The sequence below is a fragment of the Lonchura striata genome, chromosome 6 (genome assembly GCF_046129695.1).
Source record: "Lonchura striata isolate bLonStr1 chromosome 6, bLonStr1.mat, whole genome shotgun sequence".
NCBI lineage: Eukaryota > Metazoa > Chordata > Aves > Passeriformes > Estrildidae > Lonchura > Lonchura striata.
The window spans coordinates 15,852,539-15,875,373 of record NC_134608.1 but is presented as its reverse complement, the minus strand read 5'-3'; the positions used below and the strand labels follow the sequence as shown (position 1 = coordinate 15,875,373).

The window sequence follows — 22,835 nt, the reverse complement described above, 5'->3', positions numbered from 1 at the left end:
TATAAGTTACCTGGTATTAATACAGGAATCTGAAGTAATAAGTAAGTTTAAAAGACCTATGTGAATAACACACATTCACACAGCAGCACATCAGCAGAACCAGAGACCACAAAGTAAATGCATACTTTAAAACACTTTAGTGATGTTATCACTGGGCAGAAGAGTTCCTCAGATCCATAACAAATTCAATTTTAATTTCCATTCTCCTGTAAAGGCCAACTGCCTTAGGCAATAAAAAACTCAACTTCCCAGAAAACATGAAGTAAGACTATAATTTCACCTATAATAAATGTGGAGATTTTATGGTGTATTTATAAACCATATGTCAACCAATTAACTCTTACTTAGGCTGCTCCATTCCTTTGGATTTTATTGTGCTTGGTTCCAGTTCTCCTAGATACTTAACAGGTCACACAAAACATCAGCAATGTGAGACAACAGATCACAGTTCTCCATTCCCAGAGGCCCCTGAAGGGATTCACCAAACAAATCTCTCATTTCAAAACACCAAGTTTCCCAGCGCCGAACATGATAATCCACTGGTCAGCAGGGGTCAACTAGGACTCCTAGGGCTGGCCATGGGAGTCAGAACAGGATCTCCACCCCTTGGACAGAAGTGGTTGTTACGCTTTCTTGCTTATGTAAAAGCTATGGGATTAGCCTTCAAATCTACTCAGAGTGCTTCAAACACCCCAGGAATAAGCCATCTCCATAGTAACAGCTTTAATATTCAGCAAGGAGATCCATAGTACCCCAGAGTGTTCTTTGTCTGCTCATTGAAAACAAACTAGCCTCGTAGGAGGGCACCTGGCAAACTCACAAGTAAGTTGCTTTAAATATTTAATAGGAATAAGATGGCCAGTTATTCTGTCCTGAAATCAGCAGATGTTAGTGAAAAGAAGCTGTATGTAACAGGCAGGCTCTGTCTGTGCCAGCCCTCTGCACACTGGGTGGAAATACTCAAGAAATTCTGCTGGGTCACTCAGAAGAAACTTCACAAACTTGTAAAAAGGAAATAGAAGGAAGGCAGGAAGAGAATTAGCTGCAAACTCTTGGTTCACAGGACACCTGGGAAGGCTGTGAACTGTGGGTATTGCCTCACTTGGTTCACTTAGGGCTCCTGTAGGCTTCTCAAACTAGCCATTTGTGGGACACCACTGTGCTGCAATGATAACAAAATCAAGAAGTGCAGGTTAAATTCCACCTTCAGAAACTACTGGCAGTGAATTTGGGATTCATGTTACACAGGGAATCAGTGGGAGGATTTAACTTTTGCATGCCTAAAACATAACTTGCATGAATCGTGCTCCAGCAGGTGCAATCTGCCCACTTGAAAGAATTTTGGAAATGCCTGTCTACAAGACGTCTGAATTTTGCTATATTGAGAACAGTCTCAGAGTCCTCTGGCTGAACATGGATAGGAAAGATGTCTACCCTGCAATGCATCTGAAAACAAGTGCCCACCTCTGCAACCTTTGGTGGAGGCAAGAAATGGCTATGACCATTTTTAAGCTGGCACACTTGGCTTTTCTGCATGTTCCCTTGGTCAGAGAGAAATGAACAGCCCACAACCTGCGTTTACAGCAATGTTCTTACACTCACAAAATACACGTTCAGATTTGAGGCTCCCATGCAGATTCCCCAGAGCCAGCAGTTCACCTGCATGGTGACAACCTGCAGCTGCTGGGGCTGGGTGAGCTCAGCCACAACCAGAGGACAGAAGGTTATGTGGAACCTTTTCTCTCACTTAGGTCAGACAAACATAACTCCCACTACGTGACTGTGCCTACGGTTCAATATCTCAGCTGATAACCACTGCTAAATATAGTACCAGCAGTTTCCCACATAACAAAACACACAATAGGCCTTTCAGACATTTATCTTTAAAATCTTTTTAAAGAGTTGCTGTACTAATGGAGCAGATAACAGACAACATCCTCCTACAGGTACACCTGCTCTTAATTCTGTCATTAAACTCATCTCAGATGACATACATGGAGTGGCAGGTTCAAACAAAGTTCAAACCCAGTAAACATGGAAGACAGAACACAAGAAAGGCAGCAAACATCTGGATAAGGCTTTGGTCAGGCTTGGCCCCAAGACATGGCTTGAGTTCCATGAAAGAGGCTGTGCATACTCTTTAAAGGGCATCTCTTCCCCTCCCCTTTTCAGAGCAGTGGTGCAAAGATAGTACCCAGGAGGGCTGTCTCCAGTATGGCTGTACTGCAACCCTTGAAGGCTGTGATGATTTGAAGAAGAAGAGCAAGGGAGGGCACTTCCTGGGACTGCACTGAGCCAGGAACAGTGGGCTGATGCAGCCCACTGGCGACTCTTTTGAGGTGGACTGAGTTTGAACTTCTCACTAGCAAGGTGCTGGCTCCATCAATGAAGTCAGTCATTTTAACTCTTCAGCCTTTAATGGCTCTTGGAGGGAAATGCAGTTACCTCTGCTGAACATGCATTTGACCAACAGGGTATTCTGTGCTGAGATGTAACTTTGCTTCTGTTGCATACCCCATTGCTTCTTCTCTGACCTCAGCAGACCTTGAGAACAGAACTCATCTCAGTTCTGCTACCTTTTTACAAATTTGAAGCCAGTTTTTTCTCTCCCCTGTCTTCTTTTCTGTATGTCTGGGCCCTGCAGCTATCCTCTAGTTTTTCTCCAACTAATCTTCAGCCTATCCCACAGTGATAAAGTCAGTAGTTACCATCACACAATCCACATGTTCACCAACAAAAAAATAGCTTTGTGAGACACAATGCAGATCAGTGCATCAGTAAGAAACTCCCCTGTGCTCTCAAGCCTCCTGTAAGGACTAAAACACTATTAATTCAAAGTCCCCTCAAAGACAATTACTGTGCAGGCTGAAATGCAGGACTTGAGCTGAATATTGAAAACTACTGCCTTTGGGTAGAAATACAGCAAAGCATTTCTGCAAACTTAAGTGACAACAAGAAGACATTGGTCCTGTCTAAATATATGTTTGCCACATTGCTGTTCCCCAATGTGGACTTCTCAATATTAAATAATACTTGAAAATAACCACCCAAAACTGAAAACATGAAGCACCAAACCAAAATGCAGGATACAGGATTGCAGAAGAACGTCCTCTATCACTGACTTCAAGACCCACTGTCTGAAATATAATCCTATTAATAAAACTGATATGGTTCCATCTAGCAACTAATTCAGGTTGTTTCACTGCCCTGGGCAGAAGAGTGTTTTCACAGTCTGCAAATTGCATAACACCATGTGGTAGAACCATGCTGGGAAGTGACCTGAGAATAGCAGACCTGAGTTTTAAGAGGAAGCCAGTCACTGTGGAGAGAAACAGACAAGGCACTACAGGGCAGTAGGAATGAGGACCTGATCTGAAAAACTGAAGAGATTGGGAGCTCAGGACAAGACCTCTAGATATAAACACGCCATAGCCATATTGAAAATTTAGTTTTCAATGACAGGTTAAAGAAACTACACAACAGCCTGTGTAAGTCTCTGGAAACAAACACCCCCGTTCAGATAATGAAAGGAGATTCTTAGAGTGAAAAGCACTCTGCAAAACAGCATTAAATGGGATGATGTGTTCTTTTCCTGGGTTAGACTACTGAATTTAGCATGAGTGAGAGATCATTACTGCCTCACCCTTATTCACACTTACAACTCCTTTTAACAATTCTGATGATCAAGGAGCTTGTTTAGTTGTTTCCAAGATATATGTTGCATTAAAAAAAGTGGAAGACAAATGTACCCATATCTACATTTCTGCTCTAATCCATCCTTTTACTCCAGGACACACTTACGTGAACCTGCAAGGACAGTAACTCTCCACAGCAACTTCTGTGCACCTACAATATTATCATTTTCCGATTCCTGGTATTGCTTTTGTGCACAAATGTCTCTTTGTAAGGAATCAATTTGCATAGGAAGAAATTTTCAAGGGAAGTTAGTTGCTTCCACCCCCTCATTTTTTTTAATGGCTCAGAGTCTCAAAAAAAACCAAAACAAAACAAAACAAAACAAAAAAAAACCAAAACAAAAAACCCAAACAAACAAACAAACAAACAAAAAAAAACCCCAAAAAACAAAAGAAGAGTAATCTTTAAAAGCTTTCCTAAAATAGAATTTAGTATTCTTTTCATTTCAGAATGAGGGCTAGACCTAGAAAGGGTAGGTCCCAGCACACAGTCCCACACTGCAGTTCTTGAGTTTCCCTTTGCACAGGAGGGCACAAGAGATATGTTACAATTGGCCACTAAAATTTGACCATATCTCCTAAGAGCTAATATTTCAGATGCAAATTCCATATCTAGATTAGGGTTCTTCCCTTCCCAGACTGACCTGTATTTGATCTCAGAACCATCTAGTTTCTGCTGTACCACCCCCAGCCTGGGAAGCAATGATATGAGACAACAGCAGTTAAAACTTGCTCCTCAAAGTAGGAGTGGAAAGGCCTTTCTTACCTGGGAATGCATTTATATCAATTACTGCATGCTGCCCAGTCTGGTTATTAATGATGATATCGATTCCAAAGAGGGAAACTCCCAGAGCTTGCCGCAGGGCTTTAGAGATTTCCCGGATGACGTCATCATTTGGCCGCTCAAATACTCCTTCGATTTTATCCAGCTAAAATGGAAAAAGACCCATTACTAATGGACTCTGGAACAGCCTTTTTAGTGGAAAGATTGATTTTCAGAAGTTTCCAGGTGCATTTCCACCAAATCTAATTGCAGAGAACCAGTGTCATGAAACCGAGAAAGATACCGAAGAGAAACTACTTTCGTAATTTAAAATCCTTCCTAAATTGGAAATTCATCTGCTCTAAAGCATCTAGTTCTTCCTCTTCACACTGGTGCAGCTATAGAAGCAAAGCAGTATAGGAATGAATGGAGCATCAGACTCATTATTTTAAGTACTAGATCTACACCTTAAAAAACATATACAGGTGGCATATTTAACCCTGTGCTGCAAAACCTCTGGCTATCATTATTTCAGTGTAGATCAAGGTCTCTCTTAAATGGTAACAGGATAGACTCCTGTTGTTAGTTTAATCTGAGTCATACAATACAACTCACCTGATATCTTAAGGGAAGAGCATACATTTATGTGGGTTCAAATTATTTTTTAAGTATTTATTAAAATGAGTGACTTAGGTTACTTATGAATGGAGGATGCAATTTTCTTTGCTTTTTAGACAGCATGTTACACAGCAGAAGTATGCTGTTATGCCTACAGAAGCAAGACTGGAATACATGTTTATATTAATGAGATGGCAGGTAAACCACATGACTCTTTAAGTCTGAAAGTAAATTTTTAGTAATGGCTTCTCCCTCAACATAACCACAGAAGGATTTATGACTAGCACAACTACAGTTTTAATATTTAGCATGCCTACCAGTGTTGCACGCAAAGTTCAAAATCAAATACAAAACTAGTCCCCAGCAGAGCTTGTGAAACAGAAAAGAATCCGAAGACTCAAGAGATTTAAAGGACCCAGTGCTGTAAAGTGACTTTCTCAGTAGCCAAGTGCCCGAGAACTTGTTAAGATTCATATATCCAAATCTTAGTAAAAGGACTGGTAATGCTAGCATGAAACTGTGCAGTGTGCTGGTACTGCTGGTCTTGAATGACATCCAGAAATGGTCCCATGGTCACAGCTTGGGCATGCTCACATGGCAGACAACTACTGGCCCTCTGTGGCCTTTGTGCCAACACAATTTCTATGCTTTAATTTTCACTGTTTGTCTTTCCTCACAGAACTGAGTCCTAGAAGAATGATTTATGCTTATCAATCTCTCTGGACAGTAAAAAGCCAGGTGTTTTGATTTAGAACCTCCTTCTTCCCTTTGCCTAGATTAGCTCTGGGTAGTTTGGGAAGCAGCACATCCCTGCTACAAGTTCTTCCTCACCGGAGCTCGGTAAGGAAAATCAGAGGGGGACACAGTCATGCTGGCTCGTGGTACCAAACAGACCTCAGCCTGCAACACAGAAGCAGACAGCTTGTGAAAGAGAGTCACTAGCTACTAACACTTCCATAAGAAAGGATTAGATAGGTTTCCAGCTGAACTACAGGGGGAAAAAACCAAGTGTACTTACTGCTGTTAAGACAGATGAGGACTCTGGTTTGGAAACATTGTGGCTGTTGAAAAATATTGATTCTCTGTCTGCAATTAAAAACAGGTTGTAAATAACTTTATACTGTAAAGAACAGTAGGTGGCAGTGCAGCCCCAAGAATCTCATCCTGGTCTCAACCATCCACCCCACCCACAGGGCTCTCCTGCCTGTTGGCACTTGGCTGCCTGCACAGGCAGGGACCTGCAGACAGATAACCCACGGTTCTTGGACCACACATAAATAGAACCACACACTGGGTAAACAGAAATCAGTTTTCCTTCCTTCACCAGAGCAAATTAACTAAGTTCAGTCAGATAATGAAGTTAATTTTTACTAATTTTCTATACTTAAAGTGACAGTTCCAAGGGGAAGGTGTGTGACAGAAGAGAGAAGCTGCAATCACTGTAGGTGATAGGCCAGAAGCACCCAGGGTACACTGAGAGCCCTGGGAACCTGGGCAGGGCACTGTGACCATGGCAGAAAGCAATACATTTTGTGGCCAGGACCTGTCCTTCTCTTGGAGGCACCACTGGAGTGCAGGAGACACTCTGAGGTGACAGAAGCCACTATCCTAACAGTTTATATGGGCACAGATTCTGGCCTACTTAATTTGATCAGGACATACACCAGACCTAAATGTAAATACAGGCACACACAGCTACAGACAAGATCTTCCACCAGCATCCTACTACACCTGTATTAACAAAATACATATTGGTGTGTGAAATGCAGTAGTGAGCATACATGGAGATACTAGGATTAGCCAAAAACACTAAGAAAAGTGACAAAAACCTGGCATTTGTTAATTCATCTCCTTTAGTTTGATCCCATCCTCACCTCCTGGATTTGTTCAGTTGCTATCAGATCATGCTTGCTCCCATCTATGTGCTACTAATTTTCTTATGCTTTTGGTGGGCCATAGAATGGAGTTCTCTGGAAAGAGCTTTTTCCATAAAAGAATTCTAAGTAATCTTTAATGAAAACACTTTAAGTGTTGCTGTCTAATGACATACAGAAGAATCACTCTCCTCACTGACAAATCCATTCCTCCTTCTCCCCAGCAGAGCTGATATCTACAAACCAAAGGACATTTCCCACCAAGATTTTCAACACTGGGCCTCACATGAAGAGGGGGGCTCATTTAGGGGAGAGCACAAGTGATCTTTAATTTAAAACACACACATATTCAAGGTAAAAATAGGGAGAGGAAGTGCTGAAATGATGGAATCCAGGAAATTCTCTCCAAAGCACATTTATAAACAAATTCCGGAACAAATGACACATGAACTTGCTGTGAAAGGAGAGAACTTCTCTCCCTCTCCTCCTTTCCACATGACATAAAGCAGTGTCTAACAGGTAAGACTCAGGTAACCATTGCATAAATATTTACTATATGAATGCCATTCGTACATATTCCAGAGCAGGTAAGTTATCTCCCTTTCTATTGAAATAATACAGAAGAGGAAACATGGTGTGTCCAAACCAGCTGCCTTCACTTCAGCAGTTTTTTCACAGATACTTTCTTTGGAGATGTTTCCTGCTGAGGCTGCAAGAACAGTTATTTTCTTTTAAATCAGTACAACGTACCTGAGATGCCTGCAGAGAAGTTCTTTAAAGATGGCCTTTTCACCACAGTGTAAGATTCCCCAACCACAAAAACTTTATAGAGCACAGCATTGTGATTGATGAAGCTCTGAATGACACAAGGGGGACGAACAGCTTTGAGGCCTTCCTGGTTGAAGATGATCGCCATCTGGAAACACACACACATGGTTGTGCAAAAGGCTGCAATACTTTCATGCTTACCCACACCTGACAAGCAACAAGGGGAACATCTCCTTTTCTGCATCTTGCTCTATTTCATTGTGTTTCATTTAACTGACACACTGCTCTGCAAACACCACTTGCAGTAAAGCTTTCATTTTCAATCAACATTTTCTTCACAGCACTTTGCAATTTCATTTGCTGCCTTTAGTTGGGAAACTAATGCAAGTGCAGGTACAACAAAGAGACAAAACACCTGACCAACACAGACAACAAAGTTTGTATTGAATACAAGCCTGTATCATGAGAACAGGAGGAACAGCTCTGTGCACTAATGACAAGAATTCTTCCCCACAGTTCTATTTCCCTTATTTGCTTCAACCAAGTTGCAACAGACTAAGCACCAGGGCTTCACCCACACCAGAAGACATTTCTCACTCTAGTAGTTCTTACTGCTAACAAATGCTGGCTTATCAATTTCCCTGCTTGGTTTCACCCCATTACTTTAAACAGATAGTCCTCTTGAAGGCACTGGAATAAATATGCTGAAAAGGAAGGCATTTATTGGGCTTTATGAATGATCAAATAATTGCACACATGCACAATAACTCAGTAGTTTAACGTTTTCTATGTTCAAGTCAACATATGCATTCAGTACCTACTTGCAGCTGATATTCTTGCTGTCTCTATTACACAGCATAGAGTGAATTTGCGAGTGGTAACATAGTGCAAGAAATTTTTTTAACAGACAGAATCATCCATCAAAATGATTCACAGCAACAACATCACACCTCATTTGTCTCTTACTGATGGCAAGAAATATTGCTCTCTTCTTCCTCTTGTGTGGATTGTTGGCATTATAGTGTCTACAGCATCACACTGGCAAGAACTGTGCTGTTCCTATAGTGTTCTCTTCCACTACTAGTTAATTAATTCCCACAAATAAGCATAAGATGAACAAGTTCAGCCTATTTTAGAAGTGTGGAAAGCCAGAATTTATCTTCTCAGCCTAACACTGACCTAGGCTATTGGAAGCTATGTGAAGCCTCTGCTCTGCAAAGCTCTGTGCTGGCAGCCCCATGGACTAGCACACAGCCCATATAAGCCATGTAAATCCTGTGGTGTTGCGTTATGCCGGTTCACTGCGATGTCTCATGGTTTTTAACATGCATGAATAGAGCTCCAAGAATTTGCTTGCAGGGTGCACTTGCTCTTTGTCATCTAGGACAGACCTGCTGTGTCTGGCAGTAACATGGGTACAATACTTGATATCATAATTTCCAAATAGCATTTCTCATTATAAATGCAGAGCTCTTCTGAAGGCAAAACAAAACATTTGCACCAAGAATTTTTAATGACAATGTCCATAAGGAATTCAGTCTCACAAAACATAGTGATTCTCTACCTTTTCCTTCTTGTCTGCTCAATGCTCAGAAAAAAATCTGGATACATTTCTTCAGGCTATGGGTCTCTCATGGCAGCTTTACCGAAGGTTAGTTATGTTCTGACCCACTGGCAGCCAGGAAGCACAACTTCCAGCCATCATCTCTGTTAAAGTTTAAAAAATGATGCTGGCAAACTGGGAGTCAAATGCTGAGCTGCTGAGGCCACTGCTAGTGCAGAGGCCATGTAGAACTAGGGACACCACAGAAAGGGTGACACCACCTCAGCTTGCACATGTACTCACAAGAGAAAAGTGGAGTCTGACAGCCTCAACTGGTGAACTCACACACTAAACCCAAACTCACGCACCAAACTTAAACTCAAGCCTGCACCTTCAGCTGTCCCTGTTAGCCAGTACTTGAACTTTCTTAACAGCCATCTTATGAAGAAAAGCAGGTTTCTGGTCAGTGCTCTAATTTCAGTGTCAGCCCTGTACTGGAAATACATCCACAAAAAGCGAAGTGATTTACCAAAAGCCAGACAAGGAGTCGTTAATAAAACAGGTAATTTCTTGCTTCTAGACCTATGCTCCATATTTTAGACAGATTGTGCTATAAGCAGGTATTTATCCTATGCTTCCTTTGTAATTATTGACCATAAGCAATTCCAAAACAGTTCCACTCTGATCATAAATATAGTTTTGGATTAGCCCTGAGAACTCAGCAACTCCAAAACAGACTACTGCTACTACTATGTAAAGTACTATGCAAGATTTCAGGCTTTTTCCAGGGGTCCTCCTAAGCTCTCGTCATTAGTTCCTGTGATAAACTGCAGACTATGGCTGTATTTTAGTCTATTTTTTGCTCTGGCAGGAGGCTTAGATGTGTCTGCACTGTATAAAAGAAGATCAAAGAAAGATTCATCAAGGGAATAAAGTCCAAGCCTAACATGACAAGTACTCAGAGGTTGATGTGTTTCAGTTTGCAGTTGCAGAGGAACTCTTGACAGAAAAATCAGCAGAAAAATTTGAGTATTAAATTCATTAACAATCTAGCACCCAAGTGTTCTCAGGAACAACAGCAAAAATTTATAGCAGCTGCTCCAGCAAACTAATAGGACTGTCTGTTGGCTTGTGAAATAAGCCAAGGTAAAGCCTGCCTAAAAAAATCTTACTGCCTTTTTTGCTGGTCAGTCAAGATTTCAGCCACAGCCATTCTGCTCATCTAGATTTACAATTTACTTCGAGACATTGCAGCAATGTCTCATAGTGCACATTTCAAGAGCAGCTGGGAAACCTGGACTGATGGCCACATTGTTAACAAAGGAAGCCAGGAGTATGGAGAGCCAGCAGCAAGGGCTGGATTCTCAAAACTGATCTGAAGTAAGCAGGAAGGCAGGAAGCGCAAATGGAAAAGAATTAAAACAGGACTCAACTCACTTAAATTTAGAGGAAGCTAATCTCATAGGTAATGCACTCATTCTGGGAATATACAACCATTTTAGCTGCAATTGCCTTACAGGAAGGCAGATAAGTTCTACCAGTCCTGCTCTCCCCACAGATCCCACAGTGTTATTACAACTGAACATTGCCTGGAAACCATCTCTATTTGTTACTCCCTTCCCCCTCAAGGAAAGGAGCCAGCTGCTCCATCTGAAGCACAAACCCACTTCTCAGCTGTACCACATACATATTAGAAAAGTAATTTTCTGGGACAGAAACTTTATTTAGTGACTTCTTACCAAAGGAGTGACTGCAGGAGATTTCTTGGACAAAGCTGACTGGAGACTACAAACTGCTAGAAGCAACAATATGATGGAAGGTAGAAACTGCTAAATACAGCTTGCACGATTCAAGTCATAATTAGCTTAATTTTATTTTTTTTAAAAAATAATGGTGCAATTAAACATGAGGGAGAGGTGGGGAAGAAAGGTTGTTTAGGCATAGCCCTCTTCCTACCAACTACAGGATTGGAAATCACTAGCCAAACCACCACAGGGGGAGTGGGGGACAGGACACAACTGGAAGCAGATGAATAATACTGCAAAAATCTTTAACTCACCTCATGCGAGTTGGTTCCATGGGCCACTCTAGTTTTACAAACTGGGTAAATAAAAAAGAAAAGACAATTCACCACTGAAACAGAACACACACCCTTTATAATCCTGTTCCCACCCACACATGCAAACACTGGAGTCCACCAGACCAAGGCATTGACTGTAGCAGACACCAGTGACAGTCTTTGCTTGAACAGTGTCCTCAATCACTGCAGAACTTGGCTTGCTCCAAGCTCTACTCTCTCAATTCCTCCCTGTAACTAAGGTGCAAGCACAGATCTTTGTTAGGACTGGACAGAGTTGTAAAGCATCAGCTAAGAAGTTAATACTAGTATTAGGATTGTCATCCTGCCTACTCAGAGAGCATTTTCACAACTATATAATTTTTTTTTCTGAGGCTAGAGCTACTTTACAAGTACCACAAAACACTGGTGTCCTTAAAACAAAGAAACTGGGACACAGTCAAAATCAACTTATTTTCTTACCTCCCTGTTTTCAGGGAAGAGCAGAAAATGTAACGGGCTGAACCAAACTAAGATATAATTTATTTTTCACAGGCAATCATAGAGGAGGACAGAAATAGGCAGAAAGCCTAGCAGTTTTTATTTCTCCTTCTCATTTATCTGCTCTGTATATCCTGATTCTCACCTCCATCCTGATTAAGAGGAGGAATAAAACCAGTGAGAGGAAATAAACAACATACTCCTTCTACTATCAGGCCAGAGAAGAGCTGAAGACCCTAGGGCCCACACAATGACTAAGGCTGATGTTACTTATGTGTTAAGGAGAGGACATGAAAACTTGCAAGTAGTGAGGGGGTGGATAGGACAAGACTTCTTTGCAGGTTGTTGGAAGAATCAAATTACCAGGCAAGAGGACAGGGAGCTATGGAAGAGAGATAACCTGCACTAGAGTCCAAAATAACTTGGCAACTTGAAATTTTACAAAATGGTTTATGATGTCTCACAGACATGTGCTCTAGAGAGCTGGATCAATTTTAAGAAAAATAAAAACAGACACAGGAAAATAAAAAAACACTCCCAGAGTATCAAGGTGTATTAATTTTCAGAGCTATTTTGTAGTTTCATCATCATTTAGTGGATTTGATTCAGACCTCCTCAATATGTGCTGCTGACTACTGAGGACTAGTCAGTCTGCACTGAGGGCACATTGTGAAGAGGAGGGCAAGGCCATTCCATGGAATTTAAAGTACTGCTTCACAACCTATCTTCAGGAGACCTGCCTCATTTGGGACAGTGGTGGCAGGGAGGGCAAAACATGCTTTTTCCACACGACTTTACCTCTGAACCTTATAAAGGAGGGAAGCACCAAGGGAACAAACACCAACTAATGATCCTGCTCACTTTATACTGCAAGGAATCAAATAAAGGAACCCATTAAAGCAGAAGTCCTGCAATGAAACTTGCTACAAAGCACAAACAGTTCATAGCAGCTGTTTGAGCTGTGGGCCCTTGGAGTCTGTTATCTGTTAACCCTCTTTTTTTTTACCCTCTAAGATTATATTTGTACCATGGACCAGGGAAGGGGAGAGGTGGGTAAAAAAAGAGGACAATCAACAAGGCAGTGATTTTCTCAAGAAAAAAATGAATGCAGCTGGCAGGAGAAACATCTTGTACAAGTTCAGGGCAAAAGGCTAACTTTGTTAGAACTATTAGCATTTCCCAGGAAGGCATGTTTACTGTAGCAAGGTGTTGAAAGTAAGGAACATCAATAAAAGGAAAAGGAAAAGATGATAGGGAGGGGATTTGTTCTACATTCCAAGCAGACTGCATCAGAGAATTTGTTTCAGGAAAGTTTTAATATCCTTGACACTTTTGGAAGTGAAACCCACACTCCTACAATGTTGGCTATCTTTTGGGGGGTGCATGTGCAGCATTTAGAACCCACTAGAAGTACCAAAGAAAATCTAATGTACATACTGAATGGGAATGCCAATCCATTCTTCTCTATAAGCTTCAAGGTATCTTCTCCACAGGCACTTGTCAGCTCCATAAAAGGTGGTGAACAGATCCTCTCATCTGCAAGAAAATAAAAAGACTCAGATGAAGATGAGGGGTTTAGCTCCTCAGCTGCAACATTACCAGCTCTCTCCATACTAACTACTTCTTAATAGTCAACTTATATTAAAGCACCCAAAAGGTGGAAACATTTCAGAAGATGAAAAGCTCAATTTTCATACAATCTAAATGGCAATATAAAGCCAGTATTTTCATAGGCAGTAGAAATGATCACCTGCTTAGGAACACACTGCACAAGGCTTAGCCCATGAGGTAAAAGGCAACTAGGATCTTTTTATGCCTTTGAGCATAATTTTCTAAAGCATTTTAAAAAAACCCGAATGGTCTGCAAATGTGACTAGAATAGGCAATCTCACAAAGCCATATCCTCCTGTAGGGCTCCTCAGGTGTAAGATTCCAGTGTGTATTTACTTCAGACAAGGTGCCAGAACATACTGCTGTTCTCTGGGATGGCTCTGCCATGAAAGCAGTCGGTCTGGCAAAGCCATTCAGAGCATGTCAGAGATGTTTAGACATCATCATGTCAAGACTGCTCAGCAAGTTCTGGGTAAAGAGAAGAATCATGGGAACCATGGTAAAATTTAATGGAGGAGGTCTGCTCCAGAGTGTTTCTGCCAATGCTGTGCTTGTTCACATGGGGTTGTGGGAAGGCTGGAGTCAAAAACCAGCCCTCTTAATGACTCCGTAAGTTGACTTGCTCTTCCTGTTCACTGTAGGAGAACTGAGATTCCCCTGGGAATGCAGCAGGAAAGGCAGAAACTACTGTAGGACTTGCTCATAAATTGCTTAAGAGGGCTGGGTTGCAATCTGAAGTGTACAGAGAACCTTGGCTTCAGCCACAGCTCTGAGACAGGTCAGCAGGGCTGCAGGTTTTCAGACAAGCTGTGTGCACGTTGACAAAATTGACTAAGTCAAATCAAGGACATCACACAAGTATGAATGACTATTTAAATTACCTCCTCAGTGAGCACACCCTTTAAAAAGTACTACTTTAATGGAGTTTGAGCTGTGGTCAGGTTAACTTGGGAGCCACAAATGAGTTATAACTTGAGCTGCACAGTACTGAACACAATTCAGAACAGGTCTGTCAAGACTTGCTTTTTAGACTTATTTCAAGAGAAAAAGGATGACGCCTTCCTCCAAGAAGCAACTGGAGACAAACACAAATGGTGGGAGCAACTGCATCTGGCAAACTTAAGTCACAGGTTTGTATCAACCAGCAACTTGTCTTAAAAATAAGCAAAGCATGGAAGAATTGAAACAAGTGGAGGCCATGCTGTGCAGATGGTGCAGAAACTGAAAAGTACATGTGAACTAAAACCCCAGCAAAACTAAACATAACTCTGAGACAGACATGCATTCATAAATCCCTTTATAAACATTGTTTGGAATAATACTTTTCACTTCATTGTAAGTACATCTATAAAGAAAACTGAATCACTGAAAGTAACAGAGAAGCAAAACTCTCTATATTTTGGTACACATATCTCAATACATCCCCAAACTTTTGGAATATCTGAGAACTCTGTTCATTAGCAGTGTTGTCACTACAAGAAGTTTTCTGAGAAAAGGCTATTTTCATAGATTCTAAAAAGAGCAGAAAGACTGATGCTTTGAGGTCAACCTCTACAAAACTAAACAAAACATCCCAGATTTCAAAGCTTTCAATTTGCTGCTATGAAAACAGAAAGCAGCATCCAAAAGTGACAGGTACTGTAATATTTACAAGCCCTTGCCAGAGTGAAAGTTCCTTAGTTGGATGAATTTAGGGAATAAGATTTAGTTTACAGATACTTGGGAACAACTTTGGCTTGGCAGCTCTCCCACCCACATGCTGAAGGCTCACAAATAACTTTGCCTTCAGAGTGCAGATGCAGAGGAATGCATGGTTCCATCTCAGTTCCCTCTGTTTCTCTCTCATGCAAACAGGAAAGGGAGACAGGGAGGATCCAGTGTTCCTGCTGACTACATGACACTTGCATGGGGAGATGAAGGAAGGGGCAAACAGTAATTTCTTTGACTTTGTATTTAGAAAGGATCACCTGGATCAACAAAAAGTAGCAGAGAAGACTCTTAGCATCTCAAAGTGCTCCTGCTGAGTTTGCATAGCACTGGCATTTTCTCTATCAAGAAGGCAATTCTAGCCCACTGAGACCTCTAAAACAGACCATTAATTCACAGCCAGTCCTGAGGACAAATGAATCCTCACTCAACACAAGATTTCAGTAGAGCCTACAGCTAGAAAACTGCTGCTCTGAGTTTAACTACACACACTGAAATCCTAAAGATAGCTGCAAGTTAAAATAAAAAGTCCTCCAGCAATCATCCTCTCCTCCTTCCCAGGGTGGCAAACACATGCTAAACTTTCTCTCATCATCCAGTTCCCGCTATCAGAATGACAGCAGTCTCTGCACACCTCACTCAATGGCTGAGAGTCAATTCAAAACTGATTTACATCAGCTTGGCACTACACCATGCAACCCACACAGAGCAAATGACCCCCAGTGGTACACTGAGCCTTCCCCCCCTCCTGCTGAGTAATCTGCTTTAGTGTGGACTTACTGAGCTGTGGTCAGGTGCTGGACTCTTGGCACTGTCACCACTTCTTTGCAAACCAGCAGCGACAAGACACCATGGGAAACCATTGCCAAAAAGAACAATAAATATTCACAAACAAGTAAACATAACAGTCGAGAAATGAGAAGGGCATCATGATTCTGGCTCCACTGCTGCCCCTTTGTACTGATGCTCCAGCCTAACCCTTCAGTCTAAAACCAAGCACTATTCTCATTTGCACCTGAGAGCCCAGTGTGAACAAAGCACTTTAATAAAAGCAGTCTGAGAACTACTATAGCATGAGGCCACAGCCATGCCACCCCTCCTGGCAGCTTCACTGGCCATACAGCCCTAGCAGAAGTGACTCTGTCAGGACACAGACATGATAAAACCCAGAACCTGTGCATGGAGCTGGTACTGTTGCTTTTTAACCATCAGTACTCAGCTCTGTGCTGCGCTGCTGAGTGGAAGAGTCTTCTAAAACATCAAGTTTGGAAAAACCTCTGCCTCATCTTCCACCCTTGGCTATGCACAAGTGACCTTAAATTCCAAGAGATTATTATGTATTCAGTTTCTGATCTTTTCACTTTGTATCTGAAACTAAAAATCTGGCACTCCCTCTCTCCCTTTGGGTGCATACGCGGCATCACAAAATAAGCAGATGACCACAATTACTAGCCCTATCTTCCTTCATGCAGGCTGTGCTGGACTGAAGATATCAGCAGGAAAAGTCTGTCCATAAGTCTACAGACTGCTGTGAATTAAGATTTTGTACACTGCTATAGTGCACATTTAGAGAATGATATTTCTTTATTTTCTAAGCACCTGGTTGTCTCTGAGAGTCCTGCCTTTGAAATAATGGGCACAACTCCAGGTGAACCTTGTCAGGTCCAGAAGTGCCAACTTAACAGCAACAAGGAAAGATTCTTCAGATTAGAGTGTTCAGCTTTCACTTCAGACAAATACCAAAAGTATCTGTAGCACTTTTGTTGTTAAAAACAACATATTATAATTAAATTTAAAAGTAAAAATTCTGTCACTCTGTTCCTCCTCCATCTTTGTCCTCATTTTTATTGCATGCCTTAGCACAAACTTTGTGGTATCTGTTTTTCATATTTGCCTTTAGCTATTCTCCCTTTTATTCAAGATTATTTGATCTCAGAGGGAGTTCTCTCTTTCTCTCTTCTGTTTCTTATGTTCTGTATTTTTTCTCACTCCCATCCCTATCTCTCATCTAGGCTGTTAATTTTTCAACCATTATTTCTGTTCTTTCAGTGCTTCCTACACTTTATCCCTCCTATCACCTCTGAATGGAGGTCATGGCTGGAGGGATCACGTTCATTGCAAGTGCAGGGGGAGTGTTTGCAGTGCCTGAGGACAGCAAGGAGCTGGCACTAACAGGTGACAGGCAGCAATCACAGTAGCAGGGCTGGCACAGCCTGCTGTGGGGTGAGCTGTGTCAGAGTGCAGTTCCATTCCCATGGAGCAACAACATCATTATGAGGGCTTGACTGATGAGGGCCAGTTTACAGGATGAGTAACACAGCTAACCAACAACAGAGAGGTGAAAGAGCACCCAAACCAGGGTGTCGGTGCCAGCAGGGGATTATTCCAGATGAAGTTCAACAACAGTGACAGCAGCAATGGGATGTGAAGATGGGGAAGATGCAGACTAAAAACTGGCTGGGGAAAAGTAATTTCTGGCAGTGAGAATTGGTGGAATTCTTTGTGCTCAGGACTTGCTTTAGTAAGAAATGCTGAGTAATGCTTCTCTACTCAGGGCACCTGGTGGCCTGCAGACAGCCTGCCAAACAGTCACAGGATACCCAAACCTCCAGGAGAAGGCACAAGAAGCCAAACACTCAACATATACTCCCATTCAGTAGCTAGGCAAAATGGATAGAGGAAAAATAAGAGTAATACATGGCTGCTCCCAGCTGAACCAAGTTTTAAAAATAAATTGAAACCACTGGGACAGGGCTGTACAGGACAGTCCTGGGATGGTTTCTGATAAGGGTAAATACCGTATATAAAAGTCACCTTATAAAAGGTAATACCTTATACCTTATATAAAAGTTTGAGGAGTACCAACACAGAGGGTAGCTGTGGATGACTGTGGGGAAAAAATAAACCATGAGAGAAGAAAAATCTATTTGGATTTCTTTGGTCCTTATGATTTTGGACAGGTAAGAAAACAAATAATAGATTACAGATTCAATGTCCTGCATTCATAGATAAACAAACTATATTTTTTTGTCTTCAGAAAAAGAGTTTAAAGAGAATTTATGGTCATCTGTGAGAATAGCTCAAAACCTGTGTCTAGAAAAGAAATACAATGAGAAAGCCATTGCCTATTAAATTTCAGATTTACTGTCTAAACATGTTTCCCTACCTCATAATTCACCTTCCTTCACCTAGCCTAGGGATTAGGAAGTGCAGCAGACAGGCTGAAAAAAACAGTATTTATTCTCAGCACCACCAACCTCTTTCCACAATACCACAATGCAGTCAACAAACACAGTGGAACACTGAACTTCCATTTATGAAGTGGGGAGCTCCCCTTGGCCAGGCAGGGCTTTATGGAGATAGTTTAAGGAATTCCAGGAAAAAGACTTTTTGATGCTACTGGGGTCATTACAGTAGCTGAACGAACTACCTGTTAGAGGCTTCAGTCTGAGCATCATCAACCAAAATCCTGAGAGTGTTACTGGAAAAACATACACCAGAAGGTGTTTACTGATGAATATAATATCTTTTGCCCAGGCTCAATACTTATCATTAGCAGTGCCTTCTTTGTTTACACACAGAAGGTAAAAGACACAACAAATGAGGGGCATGCTGAGGACAGGGAAAGGTAAAATAAGCTGGTACAGTAAATTTTTGAAACAGGTGGAAGGAAGATACAGTTTGTCAAAGGAGCACAAGAGGAGGCCTGGAGTCCCCCAGGTGTGCAACAGACTTGGCACCCCTATATCCTTTAATTCTGCCTTTCCATTCCAAAAAGAGCACAGCTTGTGCCTGAGTTGCTCTCTGTGCCTGGAAAGGCTGTCAGTGTTATTCCTGAAAAGACTGGGTACATGACCTCCACATCCTACAATGCAGTACACAGAAAAGTGCCAAAGCTGCTTTGAAAAGTCTTTAACATCCTAAAGAAAAGCAAAAAATCATCCATGTCAAAATTAGGACTGGCTCGACATCTAACACTCATGGAGCAAATGTTAAGCCTTAAACTATCAGAAAGATTTACAGCAGGTGGGAATAAACTCTAAACTTCCTACTTTGTTTAAAAAAGCCACTCTTTAACAGAATAGTTTGCACTGTGATTTGAAAACATTTAAGACTCTTTAAAAATAAATATATTTTCAGTAAACTGTGGTTCACTGTAGCTTATATCAACCTGTGGCACTCTACTCCTGTGGGAATAGAGAGGATACACAGCCAGGGCAATGTCTTTTCCTCCTAATACAATAAGGGGAGGAAATCTGAATTTCCAGCTCACCCCTTGCTACTGAGTTCACTTTCAACCAAAAAACCCAACCACACAGAGAATTTAAGAATGCAGCTAAATCTTATCTCAAAGGTATTGCAAACCACTACATGACAGAGTGTTTTGCCCTTTGAATCCCTTTATTGACTGTACACTTACAGCTTTGGACTGTAAGTTCGGCTAAGGTCAAAAGTTGCTACATCAAGGAGTCAGTCAAGCAAAGCCAACCCCAACTTCACAGCAGCCCAGTCCCTGTGAACTGGAAGAACCCCTTCTTCACTCCTCCCTCTAGTAGATAATTTTTCAGTTGAAGCTTCATAAACCTAAAAACTTTATTCATAAACCCCACAACTTTAACAGGTTTATTTCAACACTTTCATGCTGTATTAAAGATACTCTCAAGTTGTTTTCCCTTCCCCTCAGAAATGCATGTGCGTGAGGAATATTGCCAGAACAGATTTAGTTCAAACATATGTTGATCTATACTCATCACTGAAAAAAAAAACCGCATATATGAATATCCATGTGTTTGCATCTCACTCTTTAAGTCTCTGAGGGGAAAATTCCAGTTTTAAGGGTAAAGCAGCTGTATCTGGGGAGCTTTTGGCAACACATTCCAAAGACACAAGAGGGCAGAGCAGACTCAGCTTTCAGGGCACAATTTTAAGCTTAACCTAGCTTGACACACAAGAGCTGCACAGCTCTGAGTACCTGTGTTAAATGGAACATCTGCAGAGCAACAGTCTTGGTTTTTAAAAAAGTAGTGATTTTGAAGCATCTGGGCAGAGAGTGAGGAAATCTCACAACTGAATATAAATATGAAACTATTCAAAAGCATTCACAATAACTTGTCATTTCCATGCAATTTAGGAGTGCTAATTATGGGTTTTGAACATGATGAAATCAGTTTAGACTCAAGAGAAAGTATAAACCATAAAGAAGAAATAAAGGCAAAGGTCACAGTAAAGCCAGCCTGATGGACATTTTTCTCCCAGATGAACTCTTCCTCAGAGACAACCACTGCACAAAGCTATGGTCTGTATCAGATCCTCCTTTACTTTTAGCTCTAGACTTACATCTTATGCCCACTTTCCTTAATGAGCAGAATCTTTCTGATTCCTGAGAGAGGAATTCACGTCATCCTGTAGGTGCTCAGGCTGAAAGAGGCAGGTTTTGCAGAAAAGCATTCTGCTCACTGGTGCTGTTGGAGCCTTGCAGGCACCCAACAGCAGAGGAGCACAGCTACAAACGTGTCTTCAGTTAAAACAGACCTGTGGTGAACAGTCATTGACTCAGCCTGATAAAGTGTGCTCACGATCATGTAACAGTTTAAGTGGTGAAACGTTATTTTCATTCAGGAGTAAAGGCTGGGAGATGGATGTTCATCATCAAATAGTCTCATTTTTCAGCAGGTAAATGGGGTTACCCACCACCTTGCTAATGCAAGGAACAAGAAGCTCTGCAGTTGAATTTAAAAAAAACCAAGCACACTTCACCACAGAAAAAGGAGACAAAAGAACTAGCTGTCCAGGAGAAGGACATAAACCTTCTGGTGCTTCTTAGGCTCTTTATAGATAAGAGCGTTAGACAAAACTCTTTTATAAGTAATGAAGAAGGGTGGAAAAAACCTGCTAGAACAGCTTTTGTTGAAACAGTAACATTTATAGCATTGAACCTGTATAAAAACTTGGGGACTAATTTTACAGACAGGAGTGTTCCAATGTTATAGAAATAATGAAAGTAATTTTCCTCATCAAGGAAAGAAATGAAAGGGATTATTTGGCAAATCCAAAGAAGTCTTTTCTGCATTTTTACCCCAATAATGTTCTGCTCAGAACACTGGCATTGAAAGTATTGGTATCTGCAAAACTCCAAAGGCATTTCAAGAAGACAGACTATGCAAAATATACTCTGCATGTCTGCTCTACATTAAAATGCAAATGTCAGATTCCGTGTGAATACCTGATTAAAACCACCTCTACTGTCTCTAAACAGCAATGTGTATCTGCTGTTTTATATGCTTGCCTATGTATTTTGAACACAGGAATTATACTTAGCATTGCCATTTTCAAGTGGCAAATGTGCCCAATTTTAGTATTCTTACCAGCACAGACAACCCTATTGTGTAGAATGATAAAGGAATCTCAGAACCAAGTGTCAGTGTCCAAATACGACCTTTTCCCATTAAACACAGAAGGTATATAATGGCCCAGACACAGGATTTTTTATGTTTCCTCTCCCAAATACTGAGATAAGACATTTCTTAGATTAGTACAAAACCATTTCCAAGCTGAATTTCTGCTTGCAAATTACACAGCTCCAGGACAGGATCTGCTGGGATGTTGGTTTGCATCTCCCTGGCCTAGGTGGTAGATAGGAATAGACAGTGGTGTGCACTTCCCTGTACACACCTTGTACACACCTGAGTCACATGAGAAATTGATGGCAGAGAGAGCACCAGTTTGCTCCACATAATGCTCATCAGATGCTCATCATTCCCAGGAATCTATGGTAAGCTGTGAAGACCCAGTGCTGAACTCCTTACTCAATTTATTTGTATGTAACTCTACTCACTTTAACCAGTTAGTTCCTCTCAGTTGAAGAATCAGTCTTTCCTTATATTATACAGAGTATGTTGTCTAATAAAATAGAAAATGCATTCATGGCAGGGGCCATGATGGCAGACATGATGCAGACAGCTTTTTCTTGTCTGTGATGGAGTTCATTTGAAGATATTAGAGTACCCAGATGAGTAGAGTCCACTGAAGCTCTTTATATCTCTAAGAGGGTTGATGGCCCTTAACAAGATCAGTTTAATGAGCTTTTGGAAGATAAATCCTGGGAGACAGTACACAATGCATGTCTCAGGCTTTCAGCAAACACAACTTCCAATCTACATATGCTGTGTCAGAGGCAAAGCAGCAGCCCACAAGGAGTGCAAAATAGTGACAAAATTCCCTCCAAGGTAAAGGTATCCCAGGGACACACTGGAATCATTCAATGCTTAGTTCAAGCCCCCATAGTATAGCAAGACTCCTGCAGCACCTGTACCCCAGCCTGAGCCAGAGAGAAACATGGCCTCTGGCTCCTGTTCCAAACCATACCAGCAATGACAGAGGAAATGTGAAAAAATAACTGCTTTTTATTACTTTACCAGCCCACATGTATGTGAACACAAAGTGCAAGAGTTTACATATAGATCTAGAAAACACAGCAGGATCTTAGGATACCACTGAATAACAGGAGAGGCACATTGCTGTCACTGCACCTGAGCAGGGCTGACAGCCAGCCCTGTGCCGAGGTACCCCTCCTGTCACCTGTGTTGGGAGGCCATCTCTGTGTTTTGAGGCCAAACATTTGCCAGAGATTTGGTGACCACTGATTTTGTTTGAGTTCCTTTATGTAAAGCAGCCACTCAAAGCATGACTACACTGTAAT

The 22,835-nt window shown here is 41.4% G+C and overlaps 1 protein-coding gene across 1 annotated transcript in view; it reads right to left on the bottom strand.

Annotated features, from left to right (window-relative positions):
• ITPK1 (inositol-tetrakisphosphate 1-kinase) overlaps nt 1–22,835 on the bottom strand; it is a 138,979-nt gene that overhangs the window by 7,504 nt on the left and 108,640 nt on the right. Inside the window, exons 6-10 of the mRNA XM_021541319.2 lie at nt 13,256–13,354; nt 11,321–11,361; nt 7,701–7,866; nt 6,095–6,162; nt 4,462–4,624 (exon numbers count right to left, since the gene is read on the bottom strand). Of these exons, the coding sequence (XP_021396994.1) occupies nt 4,462–4,624; nt 6,095–6,162; nt 7,701–7,866; nt 11,321–11,361; nt 13,256–13,354 (537 nt within the window). The remainder of the gene's footprint in view (nt 1–4,461; nt 4,625–6,094; nt 6,163–7,700; nt 7,867–11,320; nt 11,362–13,255; nt 13,355–22,835) is intronic.